General features: G+C 61.9%; 3 protein-coding genes across 5 annotated transcripts in view; 2 read left to right on the top strand and 1 right to left on the bottom strand.

The window, feature by feature from the left end:
* The first annotated feature begins 1,236 nt into the window (after nucleotides 1-1,236).
* Nucleotides 1,237-7,844, top strand: MYADML2 (myeloid associated differentiation marker like 2). The gene is made up of 4 exons (XM_025362144.1): nucleotides 1,237-2,500; nucleotides 6,712-6,782; nucleotides 7,378-7,557; nucleotides 7,747-7,844. The coding sequence occupies exon 1, from the start codon at nucleotides 1,509-1,511 to the stop codon at nucleotides 2,430-2,432; it is 924 nt and encodes a 307-aa protein (XP_025217929.1). The 5' UTR covers nucleotides 1,237-1,508; the 3' UTR covers nucleotides 2,433-2,500; nucleotides 6,712-6,782; nucleotides 7,378-7,557; nucleotides 7,747-7,844.
* On the top strand, nucleotides 5,983-9,983 carry PYCR1 (pyrroline-5-carboxylate reductase 1). Of its 3 annotated transcripts, none has more exons than XM_025362142.1 (8): nucleotides 5,983-6,020; nucleotides 6,367-6,480; nucleotides 6,712-6,782; nucleotides 7,378-7,557; nucleotides 7,747-7,968; nucleotides 8,145-8,237; nucleotides 8,401-8,564; nucleotides 9,509-9,983. In XM_025362142.1, the coding sequence occupies exons 2-8, from the start codon at nucleotides 6,414-6,416 to the stop codon at nucleotides 9,669-9,671; spliced, it is 960 nt and encodes a 319-aa protein (XP_025217927.1). In that variant the 5' UTR covers nucleotides 5,983-6,020; nucleotides 6,367-6,413; the 3' UTR covers nucleotides 9,672-9,983. The 3 variants fall into 3 exon arrangements, with proteins under 3 accessions (XP_025217927.1, XP_025217926.1, XP_025217928.1); XM_025362141.1 differs by lacking the exon at nucleotides 5,983-6,020 and adding an exon at nucleotides 6,029-6,082; XM_025362143.1 differs by lacking the exons at nucleotides 5,983-6,020; nucleotides 7,747-7,968 and having other exon boundaries at nucleotides 6,035-6,480.
* Nucleotides 9,984-11,796: 1,813 nt separating this feature from the next.
* Nucleotides 11,797-15,479, bottom strand: part of LOC112610160 (translation initiation factor IF-2-like) — a 4,478-nt gene continuing 795 nt past the window's right edge. The window contains exons 2-4 of the mRNA XM_025363492.1: nucleotides 14,549-15,210; nucleotides 13,300-13,496; nucleotides 11,797-11,853 (exon numbers count right to left, since the gene is read on the bottom strand). Of these exons, the coding sequence (XP_025219277.1) occupies nucleotides 11,797-11,853; nucleotides 13,300-13,496; nucleotides 14,549-15,210 (916 nt within the window). The remainder of the gene's footprint in view (nucleotides 11,854-13,299; nucleotides 13,497-14,548; nucleotides 15,211-15,479) is intronic.

Here is a 15,479-nt window from a genome sequence, read left to right as displayed (position 1 = left end):
AAAATTAGCCGGACGTGGTGGTGGGCGCCTGTAGTCCCAGCTACTCGGGAGGCTGAGGCAGGAGAATGGCTTGAACCTGTGAGGCGGAACTTGCAGTGAGCCGAGATCTCGCCACTGCACTCCAGCCTGAGCAACAGAGCGAGACTCTGTCTCAAAAAAAAAAAAAAAACAAAAAAACAAAAAGAAATCTTTTTTTTCCTTTTCAAAAACATTTCATATTTTAGTTTAAAAATGGAAGATTTGGGAGTGACTGCAAATGGTTAAATAAATAAATAAATAAAAAGGCTGAGGCAGGAGGATCACTTGAGCCTGGGAGGTCGAGGCTGCAGTGATCTCACCACTGCATTCCAACCTGGGTGACAGAGCTAGACCCTGTCTTGAAAAAAAAAGAGGGGCCGGGCCTAGTGGCTCACACCTGTAATCCCAGCACTTTGGGAGGCCGAGGCAGGCGGATCACAAGGTCAAGAGATCAAGACCAGCCTAGCCAACATGGTGAAACCCTGTCTCTGTTAAAAATACAAAAAAAAATTAGCCGGGCACAGTGGCTCACGCCTGTAATCCCAGCTACTCGGGAGGCTGAGGCAGGATAATTGCTTGAACGCGGGAGCCAAGATCGCACCATTGCACTCCAGCCTGGGCAACACAGCAAGACTCCGTCTCAAAAAAAAAGGGAAGAGTTGAGTGTTTTTCTAGGTGTTTAATGTGAAGAACAAGTGAAAAGCCCCGGAACGGCCCCTGCAGACAGTAACTAACAGTCAAACGTCTCTGCCCCAGGCAGGTTAAGGACAAGACAGAATGAGGGTGGGGAGGGGGGCTTGGGGAGTAGAGCCACGGTCTCCACGCTCTGCTCCCCCACGGCCACAGTAGAGCCCTGTGAACCTCAGGCTATGACAGCAGGATCCTGAAGCCCATGCAGGCTCTGAACCACATGGCCATCCGGAAGAGGTGGGGTAAGTGTTGGGGAAACCCCCTACCCACCGCAAGCCCTGGCGCCGCCTCCTGCCTCCTACACCCCTCCCCCACACAGCAGGCCCTGGAGGCTGCTGGAGCTGGGGTTACCCCGTGGGGACCCTCACGCTCTCTGCTCCCCTCCTTCTCCATCCCCCTCCCCCAAGAGCTGTGAAACCAACTCACCAGACTGACAGATGCAGGTGCGCGGGAGGCGGCGGCAGGCGGCGGGAGGCGGAGGTGGGGGTGGTGCCAGCAGCCAATGGGTTAATGGTCCCGGCAGGGGCTCCACAGCGGACCAGGGGTCAGATGCCTCTCTAAGATGGGGACAGGCATGTGGGCTGCTATTCTAGGGCTCTGATCACGGCTGTCTATTTATAGCGCTGGCGGGGGCCGCCTCACATAGGCAGCAGAGAGGCCGCCCTGCTGCAATGTCACCGTCGTCACCGCCTCTGCAGGCTGCGGGCACCTGCCACTACCGCAGGGAACTGAGGGGTCTTGGTCCAGCAGGGACCCCAGGGCCTTGGAGCACTGTGTGAGCCGGAAACGTGGCTGACCAGATGGGCAGCGCCATGGAGCCCCCTGGGAGTGCATACCTGCACCTGGGCGCCGTGATGTCCCCTGTGGGCACAGCCCGCGTGCTGCAGCTGGCCTTTGGCTGCACCACCTTCAGCCTGGTGGCCCACCGGGGCGGCTTCACGGGCGTCCAGGGCACCTTCTGCATGGCTGCCTGGGGTTTCTGCTTTGCTGTCTCCGCACTGGTGGTGGCCTGTGAGTTCACACGGCTCCACGGCTGCCTGCGGCTCTCCTGGGGCAACTTCACCGCCGCCTTCGCCATGCTGGCCACCCTGCTGTGCGCCACGGCTGCGGTCCTGTACCCGCTGTACTTCGCCCGGCGGGAGTGTCCCCCCGAGCCTGCCGGCTGTGCTGCCAGGGACTTCCGCCTGGCAGCCAGCGTCTTCGCCGGACTCCTCTTTCTGGCCTACGCCGTGGAGGTGGCCCTGACACGGGCCCGGCCCGGCCAGGTGACCAGCTACATGGCCACAGTGTCAGGGCTCCTCAAGATCGTCCAGGCCTTCGTGGCCTGCATCATCTTTGGGGCGCTGGTCCACGACAGCCGCTACGGGCGCTATGTGGCCACCCAGTGGTGCGTGGCCGTCTATAGCCTGTGCTTCCTTGCCACAGTGGCCGTGGTGGCCCTGAGTGTGATGGGCCACACAGGGGGCCTGGGCTGCCCCTTTGACCGGCTGGTGGTGGTGTACACGTTCCTGGCTGTGCTCCTGTACCTCAGTGCCGCCGTGATCTGGCCAGTCTTCTGTTTCGATCCCAAGTATGGCGAGCCCAAACGGCCCCCTGACTGCATTCGAGGCAGCTGTCCCTGGGACAGCCAGCTGGTGGTGGCCATCTTCACCTATGTCAACCTGCTCCTGTACGTCGCTGACCTCGCCTACTCCCAGAGGATTCGCTTCGTGCCCAGCCTGTAGCCCACATCGGCAGCCCCCCCACCTCTGCTCTCTGGCCAGCAGCTCCAGGCCCTGCAAGGGAAACTCAGGTGAACCGAAGTGTCAAGTAGCGAGTAGGAGGGAAGTCGCGGGCTCAGGGCAGATGAAGTACAACGGGAGAGGTCGTGCCCTGACTTCCAGGCTGGGCTCACGGAGGAACGGACGGACAGGGGCAGGACAGCAGGGCTGAGGCCCTGAGCAGACGCAGGGGAGAGCCTCACCTAGGCTAATCCCCAGCTCTCTCTCTCAGCATTTCCCGGCGCTCCTGGGGCTCAGTGCTGGTCACTGTAACATATGGGAAAACTTTAAAGCCGCTGCTGTTGTGACCCATTTTGCAGCTGGGGACGCTGAGGCCAGAAGGATTTGCGAGGCACCCAGTACCTCCGTGAGTGTCTGGAGACCACACTCAGGCTGGGTAAGGCAAGCTGAAAAATGAATGACTTTCAGAGGAAAGGCACCCAGCAGAGCAGCTGGGCCAATCAAGGGGAGGGAGGGGCGTGTGGAGCCGGAACCACTCCTGGATCAGAGAGGTAGCTCCCAGAACCCTGCGAAGAGGGGCCTGCCTGGGGGAGCTGTGCCGGCTCACAGAGGAGCCAGAAATCTGCACCAGCCTCTCCCACCCATGTCTGGGAAGCCTCCGGGCTAGTAGCCACAGCCTTTGGAAGCAGGCTGCCTCCGGGGTGTCCGCCGGCTGGAAGTGGTGCAGGTGGCCTAGAAGAGCCTACAGAGCCCAGCGGCGCCAAGTGCACAGTGGACAGAGAGGACCTGGTTCTGCCATAGCCACAGAGCCCCACCTGGACACCCACCATCGGCTGTGACAAAGCAGCATCAGCAGTGGCCGGGTGGGCATCTGTGCACTGTGGGCCTCTGTGGCACTGGGAGGGAGCCCAGCTGAGGACAGCCGCTGGACACAGAGTCTGGGCACTGCTTGCCTCTGCTCAAGGGTCCAGTTGCCCAAACACTCCTGACGCCGAGGCCATCATCCTCCACGCTCCAGCCAGCTTCTCCTGCACAGAAGCCCAGCCTGGACCAGCCAGGAGCTGACCCACTGGCCGCCCCTGAGTCCAAGCCGGGTGGGCAGGGGCACAACAGCCCCTCAGCCCATTGACTGGGTCCCACTGACGTCCTTGAGCAGGAAATAAATGCTGACAGTTAGATGCACCCTGCCTCTGGACCAGCAGTCTCTTCTGAGGGGACTGTGGGCACCTGCCCCTCCTGGCGGCCCCTCCTAGCATGCTGTGGGGGAAGGCTGAGGAAGAAGTGGCCCGGGATTGTGGTCAGGGCAGGCTGGGCTCCTGAGGGTCTGAGCAGCCTCCTGGGGAAGGGGCAGGCAGTGTCCTCTGCCTCAGAGGGGTGACAGGTCAGCCTGGCTCCGACAGGCCTGTGGCTCATGCCCATCCCTCCCAGAGGCCTGCAGCGCTCACCTCCTCCCCCATGCCCATCTGGGGGTCTCGAGAGGCCCCGGACACAGCGATGGACAGATGCATTGTTGTTCCTTTTGGATGGCGGTCCCCACAACCAGGCCTGTGCTGCTGCCATGAAGAATATAAGGAAGGGGCCTCGCTGGCCCCTGAGGAGGGGTCTTGCTCACGTTAGCCGACAAACAGGGTCTGGCCGACGTCCTTTACTCAGAGTGGGTGGGTCAATGGCAGATCCCAGACAAGGGCAGTCAGCTGTGGGGCCTGCTGCTGGCTGAGAGTGGCAGGGAGGGGTACAGGGATCACCTGCCTCCTGACTCAGGGGAGACCTGGGCACCAGTCTTGCAGGGGACCCAGCCTCCTCTCGTTTTTTTTTGCTGGCCAGAATTCTGAAACGAGTTAATTGTCACCAACTTCCCAATTTTCTCCCTGTCCAGTGGCCTTCTGCCACCTTCTCAAAGGTCCTGAGGGAGAGAAAGGAAGGGGAGGAGACCCAGGGCTGGGAGGTCTGGCTGGGAGGCTTCCTTCAGAATCAATGCTGTTGATGGTGTATCCCTGGCCCAGAGGGCTGTCCATTTTGGGTTTTTGGGTTTTTAGGTAAAAGTGTTACTTGCTGTTATCACTTGGGGAAAACTGATTTTGAAATGGCCTGGGGAGCTTGGCTCTCAAAGCACCGTGGCGATGCTAGCCTTCGTGCCCCAGGTTTGAGCTGTCCATCTGGACAAGCTCCTCCCATGGCCACCACAGAGCAGCCTCCCAGTGGTGGTGGTGGTCATTACATGTCTACAGTGGGGGGAACAGGTAGACAGATAGCCAGAACACTGGCCCTGCCGCTGTGGCAGGAGCGTCCCAGGCCTTCTGAAATGATGTGCTAGAATAGCCTGTCATCATCTAAGATACAGCACAGAAAAAATAAGGTAGCTCGTCTCACCCCTTGGCAGGGGAATGGGCTGCCAGTGATCCCTTCTGACTTCGCCCTTAATCTCACCACCGACAGGGACCCTGACTATCCAGAGCCCGAATCAGATGAACTCTGAGCATGCTCTCAGGGGGAAGTGACTGGAGCTTCACTCTCCCTAAAACCCAGGGCAGGCATGATGTTTGGGTATTGGAGGATGCTCCGGGTTGCATGGGAGCTGGGGCACGATGGGGTGGGCTTCCTGTGTTTGCTAGCGGAGCACCACTGTGTGCCCAGTTAGAAGAACACCTGTGGCTGCAGTGTCATGCCTTTCTTTTCTTTTCCTTTCTTCTTTTCTTCCTTTTTTTTTTAAGGTGGTGTCTTACTCTTGTTGCCCAGGCTGGAGTGCAGAGGCCCGATCCTGGCTCACTGCAACCTCCACCTCCCGGGTTCAAGCGATTCTCCTGCCTCAGCTTCTCAAGTAGCTGGGATTACAGGCGCCTGCCACCACGCCCGGCTAATTTTTTGTATTTTTAGTAGAGATGGGGTTTCATCATGTTGGCCAGCCTGGTCTCGAACTCCTGACCTCAGGTGATCCGCCCACCTCGGCCTCCCAAAGTGCTGGGATTACAGGAGTGAGCCAACGCGCCCAGCGGAAATAGTGTTATATTTAAAATGTTTCCACTTAGCAAATTGTTTTCAACCCCGCACCCCCCCCCCCCCCGCGCGCGCGCGCGCGCACACACACACACACACACACACACACACACACAAAGGAAAGAAAACGCGGTGCAGCCGGGCTTCTCCAAACTCGATGACAGTAGAAGGGACTGATTCCCAGAGAGCACCGGCCACGCGCCCAGGGCCGCCAGCTTGACGCGTCCGTGTCCGGGTGGCCCAAGACAAAGCCCTGCGTGCAGGGCCCCCTCGGACCGCCCCCTCCGCCCGCGTCCTCGGACCCCACTGTAGGTCCCAGGAAGCGCGACCCGGAGGAGCGCGGGTCAGGGGACCGCGAGCCTGAGAGGGGGTGTGTCCGGGGGTCGGGGATCCCAGGGCACGCGAGCGGCGGGGCCCGAGCGGACGGCGCGGGGGGGGGCGCGCGGATGATGCAACCGCTTTGGCGCCGCCGCGCGCTCTGATTGGCCAGCGCCTGGCGGCCGCGCCCGGATTTGCTGGCGCGACGGGGGCGGGGCTGGGGTGCGGGTGCCACGTGGCGGGCGCGGCGCGGAGGGGTGGGGACGGCCTCTGCGCACGGTAGCTGGGTTGGGGTCGGGCTCCGGGAATGGTGGGCGGCGCCTGCCGGGTGGGGCGCGACGGTAGCCTAGCTCCGGGCGGGGCGGGAGCTCAGACGGGGGACCCCCGGGACGCCGGGTCCTGCCCGTACTTTTCCCCCTTCCCAGTCATTTCCTCTGCGGAGCCTCTACCCCTGCGGTGGGTGCGGGACCCCTCGCCGCTCTGGCTAGGGGATCCGGAGCAGTTAGCGGGCCAGGGCCATCGGACAGCAAAGTGGAAAGCCGGGTGGGCACCTGGCTGCGGGAGGAGCGGTCAGGCTGGCACTGCCCTCCTAACTTGCTTTGATCCTGCCAATCTCATCCCGCAGAGCCGGTGCCATCTGTGGGGGCTTTGGGCCGGGGGTCTCCCGACAGCATGAGCGTGGGCTTCATCGGCGCTGGCCAGCTGGCTTTTGCCCTGGTCAAGGGCTTAACAGCAGCAGGTAGGTCCCCAGGTGGGGGACGGTGAGGCCCAGTGGGAGAGACTCGCCCCTTTCCACTTCTGCAGGGCTGGGGGCTGAAGGTGGGGGCTGGGTCACAAGACCTGAGTCCTGGGGGAACTGGCAGCTTCTGTGTGTTTGGGGCTTTACCTGTGCTGTCTTACTCTTCTTCCTGGGAATGGGGAGGGAGGGAAGCCAGAACTGGCCATGAAGAGGAACTGTTTCCCCTCTTAGGCATCTTGGCTGCCCACAAGATAATGGCTAGCTCCCCAGACATGGACCTGGCCACGGTTTCTGCCCTCAGGGTAGGTGCAGGTGAAAGGGGAAAAGGAGACTGAGTCCCTGTGGGGCTGGGCGTGGAGATGCAGGAGTGCTCCCACCCAGTGAGGGCAGGGGCCCTGGGCTGGAGTCTCATGGACCCTGCCTCCTTGCCCCGCCAATTTCTCTTGGGACCTGGGTGGTGAGAGTGTGTACAACTAACAGGAGGGTGTTGCTCTGGAATGGAGCTCCCTGCACAGAGTTAAAGTTCCGAGGGGTCCTCTGGGGGCCTGGCAGGTGGGGCCACAGCCGGGCAGCCAAAGAACACACGTGGGGGCTGCTTGAGACCACCACTCACACGTGGAGAGCGGGGGTCTGGGGGACGGCAGTCCGAGGCTGGAGGCAGGGCGGTGGTGTGAATGGAGGCTCCTTTTCTGTCTGCAACAGGGACACATTCCACACAGAGTTCCTCCATTTCTGGGTGGGAAGGGTCATGAAGGCGGTGGTCAGAGCCCTGAGCCCCCAGCCCTGCCCACCCCCAACTCCAGCATTCTCTGTGCCGTTCTACCTGTGGGGCTCTTGGCTTGGTGGGGGTGCAGACAGCCACAGGAACAGGCTAAGCCCACCTGTTGCCCCCCACAGAAGATGGGGGTGAAGCTGACACCCCACAACAAGGAGGCGGTGCAGCACAGTGATGTGCTCTTCCTGGCTGTGAAGCCACACATCATCCCCTTCATCCTGGATGAGATAGGCACCCACATTGAGGACAGGCACATCGTGGTGTCCTGTGCGGCCGGCGTCACCATCAGCTCCATAGAGAAGGTAGCACTGCAGGCCTAGTGGGGTGTGGAGAGGGGCTGTCTACAGCCCTGGCCCTCAGTACTTCAGTTTTCATCTGCAAAAGGGTTGCAGTGTCCCGGCCCACTGGGACAGCTCAGGCACTGCTCGGGGGGGTGGGTGCATCTAGGCACTGCATCCAAGGCCAGACAGACACACTGGTTTCTCTTCCAGAAGCTGTCAGCGTTTCGACCAACCCCCAGGGTCATCCGCTGCATGACCAACATCCCCGTCGTGGTGCGGGAGGGGGCCACCGTGTACGCCACAGGCACACATGCCCAGGTGGAGGACGGGAGGCTCCTGGAGCAGCTGCTGAGCAGCGTGGGCTTCTGCACAGAGGTGGAAGAGGACCTGATCGATGCCGTCACGGGGCTCAGTGGCAGCGGCCCTGCCTACGTGAGGATTGCGGGGGCAGATGGCAGCGGCGGACACTTCCCAGGACCACAGGGCACATCTGTCCCTGCCCCCCTGGGAGGGCCACGGTGGAGGGCTCCAAGGCTGTGGGAACTGGAGCTTGCCCAGAAGGGAAGGAGAAGCCCAGGAGAGAGGCTCAGGGTGCCTTTTCCCCACAGGCATTCACAGCCCTGGATGCCCTGGCTGATGGGGGCGTGAAGATGGGACTTCCAAGGCGCCTGGCAGTCCGCCTCGGGGCCCAGGCCCTCCTGGTCAGTGTGTTTCCTGACCCTCTGGTGGGGCCACTCCTTGCAGGGCCCTGGGGCCTCACTGGGAGGAGCCAAGTGGGGAGTCAGTGGGTGTTGCAGTGGCTGGGGCAGTGCCCTGCAGAGGCAGGTGGGTGCTCACAGCCGTCAGCCTTTGTTCTGGCTGCAGGGGGCTGCCAAGATGCTGCTGCACTCAGAACAGCACCCAGGCCAGCTCAAGGACAACGTCAGCTCTCCTGGTGGGGCCACCATCCATGCCTTGCACGTGCTGGAGAGTGGGGGCTTCCGCTCTCTGCTCATCAACGCTGTGGAGGCCTCCTGCATCCGCACACGGTGGGCCCCCACCCTGCCCGCTTCCCTGGTCTCCAGTCCTTGCATGGCAGAGGCCTCCATCTCGCATACATCGGCTCATTCATGCACTCAGCAGATATGTATTGAACTCTGGCCTGGCGTTGGGCAGGACACGGGGCCCTGAGGTTCCCTGGGTTACCGTGTGCAGTGCTCCTCCCCACCTTCCATTTCCTGTGAGGAGGGGACATCCACAGAGGGACCCGGATGCTCTGCCCTGTGCTCCCCACATAGGTCCACCATCGTCATAGCCAGGAGCATCATTCGAGCCAGGGGCCACACCAGTGGGGTGGCGGGGTGGCCAGGCACGTTAGGAAACTTGTGTGCCTGGTTCCACCTTCCCCCTGCCCTCGCTGGGGGATTAAGTTAGACCAGCAGGACACACAGCAGCATCCAGGCACAAGGAAAATTCCATGGAAGGTGAAAGAAGGAAAGAGCAGGCGAGAGAGTTTACTGTATGCCTGGGATCCCATAGCTGGTCAAAGGCAGAGCCAGGCTGAGAGCTGCTGTCCCCAGTTCAGGTCTGCAGGGTGGGTGAGGACGTGTTTCTCGCCACACTGCCCACTCTCCAGTCCAGACGCGCTCAGACTCTGCGAGTGCCACCCTGTAGCAGTGAGGGGAACATGAGGGGCCTGGCCTCACCTCCAGCCTGCAGGAGAGACGGGCATAAACCCACATCCTGTGGTGGGGCCATGAGAACTCAGGTCTGGGGGGCGCTGCGGGGAGATTTGGTGATGCTGAGCTGATTCCAGTGAGGTGAGAGGGAGCCCAGCAGCTGTGTGGGGTGTGTCACTGGCAGAAGGGAATAAAGGTGCTGAGATGAGGGTGACAGTATTGCCCAGGGCTGACGCATTGGGAGCTGTGGGCTTTGCTCCCTCTTCCTGGGTGCACGCTTGTGCTCCAAACCCAACCTCTCCCTGCCTCTCCAGGGAGCTGCAGTCCATGGCTGACCAGGAGCAGGTGTCACCAGCCGCCATCAAGAAGACCATCCTGGACAAGGTGAAGCTGGAATCCCCTGCAGGGACCTCTCTGTCGCCTTCTGGCCACACCAAGCTGCTCCCCCGCAGCCTGGCGCCAGTGGGCAAGGATTGACACGTCCTGCCTGACCACCACCCTGCCACCACCTTCTCTTCTCTCATCACTAGGGGGACTAGGGGGTCCCCGATAGTGGCCCACTGTCTGGCTCTGATCAGCGCAGGGGCCAGCCAGGGACATAGCCAGGGAGGGGCCACGTCACTTCCCACTGGAAATCTCTGTGGTCTGCAAGTGTTTCCCAGCCCAGAACAGGGGTGGATTCCCCAACCTCAACCTCCTTTCTCCTCTGCTCCCAAACCATGTCAGGACCACCTTCCTCTAGCGCTCAGGAGCCCGGAGGGTCTTCACCCACTCTTTTTTTTTTTTTTTTTTTTTGAGACAGAGTCTCGCTTTGTCGCCCAGACTGGAGTGCAGTGGCCGGATCTCAGCTCACTGCAAGCTCCGCCTCCCCGGTTCACGCCATTCTCTTGCCTCAGCCTCCCGAGTAGCTGGGACTACAGGCGCCTGCCACCTCGCCCGGCTAGGTTTTTTTTGTATTTTTTAATAGAGACGGGGTTTCACCGTGTTAGCCAGGATGGTCTCGATCTCCTGACCTTGTGATCCGCCCGTCTCGGCCTCCCAAAGTGCTGGGATTACAGGCTTGAGCCACCGCGCCCGGCCTTCACCCACTCTTAACTCCAGTGTCAGCTGGCATGGGCTCCTTCCTGAGTGCAAAGGTCAAGGGCCCCCTCTGTGAAGGCTCAGCAGAGGTGGGATCCCACATCCCCTCCTGGCCCCTCCCTGCCCTCCATTCAGGGAGAAACCTCTCCTTCCCGTGTGAGAAGGCCCGGAGGGTCCAGGCATCGCGAGTCCAGCGTGAAGGGCCACAGCCCTTCTTGGCTGCCAAGCACCCAGATCCCACAGACATTTGGGGAAAGGGCTCCTTGGGTTGCTGTTGAACTTCCTGTGGCCACTGCCTCCTGCTCCTGACCTCCCTGGCAGGGTGCTATCACTTCTGTCCTGGCCCTTCCAGTTTTATAAATTGGTTTCCAGCCCCTAGTGCCCTGACTTCTGTCTGCCAGATGAGGAGGGAGGCCCTGCCTGTCAGGGAGGGTGGTTACTGTGGATGGAATAGTGGGGCCTTCCAACTGATTAGGCAAGGCCTGCCCACATCTTGGGAGGGCATCTGCCTTACTGATTAAAATGTCAATGTAATCTAATGCAAAGGTCTGCAGAGTCAAGTATTAGTCTCATGCAACCCCCCCACCCCCACCAGAAACAGAATAATGTTTGACCAAACGCTCAGGCACCCTGTGGCCCAGTCAAGTGGACACATACAGTCAGCCATCCCAGGATCCCAGGAGGTCCACAGGATTGGAGGAGCTGCTGAGGGTTGGGTTACAAGGGCCAGGGATGCTCTGATTCCTTCAACCAACACATAGTTACTGAGTATGGAGACAGCAAGATGAGGCCCCCTTCCCCCCTGAGGCAGTGCACACTGTGTGAGGGGAGGCGGGCTGGGTGGCAGCAGGGTGTCAGGCTGTGCAGGGGTTAGGAGAGCTGAGCAGCTTTCTGGAACTTCATCACGGGAACTCATTTCCAGAACCCCCACAGGCCCACAGCAGAATGATGCTTGGTATGTACGAGGCATGTGGAGGGGTGCTTGGGGGACAGAATCCAGCACTTCCCTCCAAGGGAGGGAAGACATGCAGGGGAACAGGAAGGAAATGCTGCGGCAGGGCAGATGGCATGGGTACATCCTCCACTGCCACTCTCCACCTGGCGAGAGTCCTGGCCGCTCCCCACAAACTGAGCACCCATCACACCCAGGCACAAAGGGGATGGCAGGTGGGGTGAGTCCCTGCTGTCTGGCTGGGATCTGGCAGCGCAGGAGCTAAGCAGGGGACACAGATGGCCAGTGCTGGGCCGGGAGTCCCTGCAGGCTCCCCTGAAGGTCCCCTCCTGTGTGGGTGGACGTGGGCATCAGGGCGGGCGGGGAATGCCCTTGTGTCAGGGCTGTGAGCAACAGAATCACCCCCTGCCCCAGCAAAGTGCCCGGCAGTGCTGGGAGACCCTGGCATCCCTCCTACCTGGGCAGAGGTGCCCCCAGAAGAGACTGTCCCCCAGGCCACACACCTGTCCCAGGACTAAAGCTGCCCCCTGACCGTTCCCCTCAAAGCCAATTTCCCTGCCAGCGCCACTCTTAGGTGCTGACGCAGAGCAAGATGAGGGGTGTGGGGCTGCCAAAGGTGCTTCTGGTCTGGGGACACAAAGCCAGCAGGCAACATGGGTTTCAAGTGAGGCAGACAGGTCTTGGGCCCCAGAGGAAGCACAGGGAGGTGGGGAGGTAAGGAGGTGGCCGGGGCGGGGGGTGCAGAGAGGCTGTGCAGGGAGGTGTTTGTTTCAGCAGGTGGGCCCTAGGAGCCTTCCCGCTGTGGGTTCCTGATTAAGCAGAGGCAGGTAGAGCCAGAGTCCACAGGAGGCTCCTGACACGCATGAGAAGTCTGGGGAGGTCCATGAGGCAGGCTGTGGGGAGGCGGACACCCAGGAAGCCACAGAGTGTGAGGACAGACCCAAGCCAAGCAGCATCACGTTTTATGTGGGTCTGCAGCAGGTCGAGGAGGGAGATGGCTCTGGGGGCCAAAGACCCAAGAATCCTGCTAGGAAGTGTTGAAATGCTGCCAGGCAGAGGAACCCTACATGGGGCCCTGTGGGCTGGCTGGATGGTGCTTTCCCTGCTCCTGTCACCAGCAGCTCTGACACCTCTCAGTCCTGTAAAGCCCCCTCCAAAAATGAAGCAGTTTGGAGTGAGTGCCTAGCAAGCCGGGTGGGCCCTGGAGGAAGAGCTGCCCACCTCTGCTTGGCTCAGCTTCTGCCCCAGTTTATTGTTCATTTTATTTTACTTTTTTTTTTTAGAGATAGGTTCTCTGTTGCCCAGGCTGGAGTGGTCGTATGATCACAGCTCACTGCAGCCTGCAACCACTGGGCACAAGCAATCCTCCCACCTCAGCCTCCTGAGTAGCTGGGACAACAGGTGTGCACCACCATACCCTTTTTTTTTTTTTTTGTAGTGATAGGGTATCTCTATGTTGCCAATGCTGGTCTCACACTCCTGGGCTCAAGCGATTCCCCCACTGCCTCCCAAAGTGCTGGGATTACAGGCGTGAGACACCGCAGCTGGCTTGCCACCGTTTCTTGGTTGGAATTGCCCTGACTCCAGCTTGCCAGCTGGGGCCCTTGCCCTGCCCATTCTGCCACTCCTCTTCAGTGCCCGGCTGACCCCTGTCCATGGTACTTGTGCAGGACAGGCTCAGGCTCCAGAACAGCCCCTGGCCAGGCAGAGATGGGAAATGTCCACCCTGGGAGGGCCCTGCCTGGAGACCAGGAAGAGCAGGGCTGGACTGGACCCATGTCTGGGTGTGGACGCTAGCACCTGCCTCCCAGCAGCATCTGGTTGAGACCTGCCGCTCTCAGGAGGAACCAACGGGGTCTTAAGGTCAGTCCCACAGAAGGTGTAGCCTGGGGCAGGAGGATGCTGGGGAGGGGCCTGCGGGAGGGAGGCATCCGGCTGTGATGGGAAGTGAGCTCCTGGAGGTGCAGCAAAGTCCAGTCAGGGAGTCAGGCCTCAAGGTGGCACTTAAAGCTGGTCATGGAGATGACTGCGTGGAGCGAGAAGGATGCTTGGAAACCCGTGGGCCTCTCTCACAGTATCCCTCTCAGTAGAATAGCCGTTTGTGGTTCTGGTGGCCTCATGGGCTTTGGCCCAAGCATGGCTGCACCACCGTTTCCAGGGACAAGTGCCCCAGGCTGTCTGTGGGGAGCTGGCCAGGAGCCACCGGGGAGGTGAGATCTTCATGCAGAGCCAGTGCTGGCCCTCACTGACCATGGAACACCTTGGGCTCTCTAGGATGACGAGGAGACAGGTCCTGGGGGTTTGGCTTGGGCTGTTTCCACGAGGCACCTCCCTTCCCTCAACACCCTTTCTACAAGCCACTGTCTGCTACTCTGCAGATGACCTGGGACCCCACCCACCCCAAGAAGATTCTGGGGTGACGGGCAGCAAAGGAGCCTGGGCAGTCCCCGAGTGTCCTCCTCAGCCCATCCCACCCATCTCTATGACAGTGCAGGGGCGAGGGGGGGGGGGAGCGAGGCTCCGTCCCAGGAGTAGAAGACAGCACCACAGTGAGGACGATTCATAAATCCGTTCCAAGTCGGCACGGAGGGTGCAAATGAGAGCGGGCTCGACCCTGTGAGGAGGAGTCGGGGTGCGGCAGTGAGTGGGGACAACCTGGTGAGTGTCTGCCGCGGGTTGGGGGCTGCCAGCCCCAGGGCCAGTCACCCCTGGCTCCCGACGGCACCGTGGCTCCAGCTCCCGCTGTGTGGCACCGAGGGCGGGTCCTGAGGAGACTCGGGGGCCCGCCAGGTCCCCGCTGTGTGGACCCGGCCCTCACAGCCTAGCAATGCACGACTGCACACTCCCACGAAGCAGGATGCCTAGCAGGTCAGGGCGCCCTGCCCAGCCAGCCCAGTGTGGTGTGGTAGGATGAGGACGGGAGCAGGGAGGAGAGGCAGGAAGCGGGGCTGCACTCCCGGCCTCAGGGCCCCGTGTGCTGTTTTGTACACTACGGTTGAGGCCTCGGAAGCCACGCCAGGACCATATCATACCCCTAGAGCCTGTGAGACTCGGGCTGTGCCCAGAGCAGGGGGTGCACGACCCCCACGACCAAGGACACCACCATAAGAACCACACGCAGCCCCACAGCGCACATGGCGACAACGTGCTGTGGGGCTGGGAGGACTTTCTGGGGTCTGGCAGGGACGGGCGGAGGGACGCTTCTGAGCCTTACACCGCACGGCTTCGGGACTCCGGGGCCGGCCTCTGTCCACCTGCATCCTTCACGGACGGAGCCCAGCAGGACCCCACAGCCTGTCCCCGCCCCTTCCTCCCCGCTCACCCGCTGGCGGGGCGGCCACCCTTCCCCTCCCCGGCTTTACAGCTGCGAAGGGAAGAGGGTGGAGGAGAAAGTCCAGACACGGGATCCCCTGTTTCCCTTCCTCCTGAGTCCTCGACCCCTGCCGCCGGGCATCTCCAACAAGCAGCGAAGTCTTCCCCGGGCGCAGCTCTGGGCACACGTGGCCCAGGAGGGGCCCGGGCAGCTCCGGGTCTGCTGCGGGGTGGGGGGGATCGCCCCTCGCTGCTGGGAGCTGCCAGGCCGTTCCCGCCCCACGCTTCTCTGGGACCCCCGACTTGGAATCGCGGGACCCCGGCGGCGCCGTCCTGACGCAAGAGCGCCTCCGCGTGGCAGGGCCCAGGCCAGCGCCGCCACCACTCGAGGGGGCGCACGCAGAACCTGCCCTAGCCCGGGCACTCGAGCTGGAGAACGCCGCCGCCGTCTGCGAGCTTGGGCAGGGGCCCTGGAGGGCGGGCGCAGGAGCCAGACGAGGCGCGCTCGGGCTGCAGGACGCCGGGGGCTGGGGGTGGGGACCTGGCGCTCTGGCCGAACGCCCAGGCCCGGCCCGTGAGACGCCGACCGGGGCTGGCGCAGCCAGTGTTGCCAGGGACAACGGCGCGCGGGTTGCGCATGCGCAGTTTGCCCTCCCGCCGCCGCGCCTTCCCCTTTAAGCGCCGGCCGGCCGCGTCGCCGCTTCATGAATGGAGCCCACGTGACCAAACATCATGTGACGTCTGTGGAGCGGCGGCGGCGGCGGTGGATCCCGAGCCTGGTCCGGCCCGGCCTTCCCAGCGCGCTCGGCCCGGCCCGCGCAGGCGGCGAGTCCCCCGAGCCCCGGGCCCGGACCCCTCGCGCCGGTCCCTGCCCCGCGCGGCCTCGGAGCGCGCGCGGCCCCGCCCCGTCCCGGCCTCGGCCCGCCGGGCCCGCAGTGTGG

The sequence above is a fragment of the Theropithecus gelada genome, chromosome 16, assembly GCF_003255815.1.
Source record: "Theropithecus gelada isolate Dixy chromosome 16, Tgel_1.0, whole genome shotgun sequence".
Classification (NCBI taxonomy): domain Eukaryota; kingdom Metazoa; phylum Chordata; class Mammalia; order Primates; family Cercopithecidae; genus Theropithecus; species Theropithecus gelada.
Note: the sequence above shows the minus strand (reverse complement) of the source record. Positions and strands in the feature narration are given on the sequence as shown.

Bases quoted from the DNA above. Each gene is read 5' to 3' on its own strand.
- MYADML2 (XM_025362144.1), top strand. From the start codon at position 1,509: ATGGGCAGCGCCATGGAGCCCCCTGGGAGTGCATACCTGCACCTGGGC.
- PYCR1 (XM_025362141.1), top strand. From the start codon at position 6,049: ATGGTGGGCGGCGCCTGCCGGGTGGGGCGCGACG. The intron at 6,783-7,377 runs GTAGGTGCAGGT...TGCCCCCCACAG, and splicing joins CCACGGTTTCTGCCCTCAGG to AAGATGGGGGTGAAGCTGAC. The intron at 8,238-8,400 runs GTCAGTGTGTTT...TTCTGGCTGCAG, and splicing joins TCGGGGCCCAGGCCCTCCTG to GGGGCTGCCAAGATGCTGCT.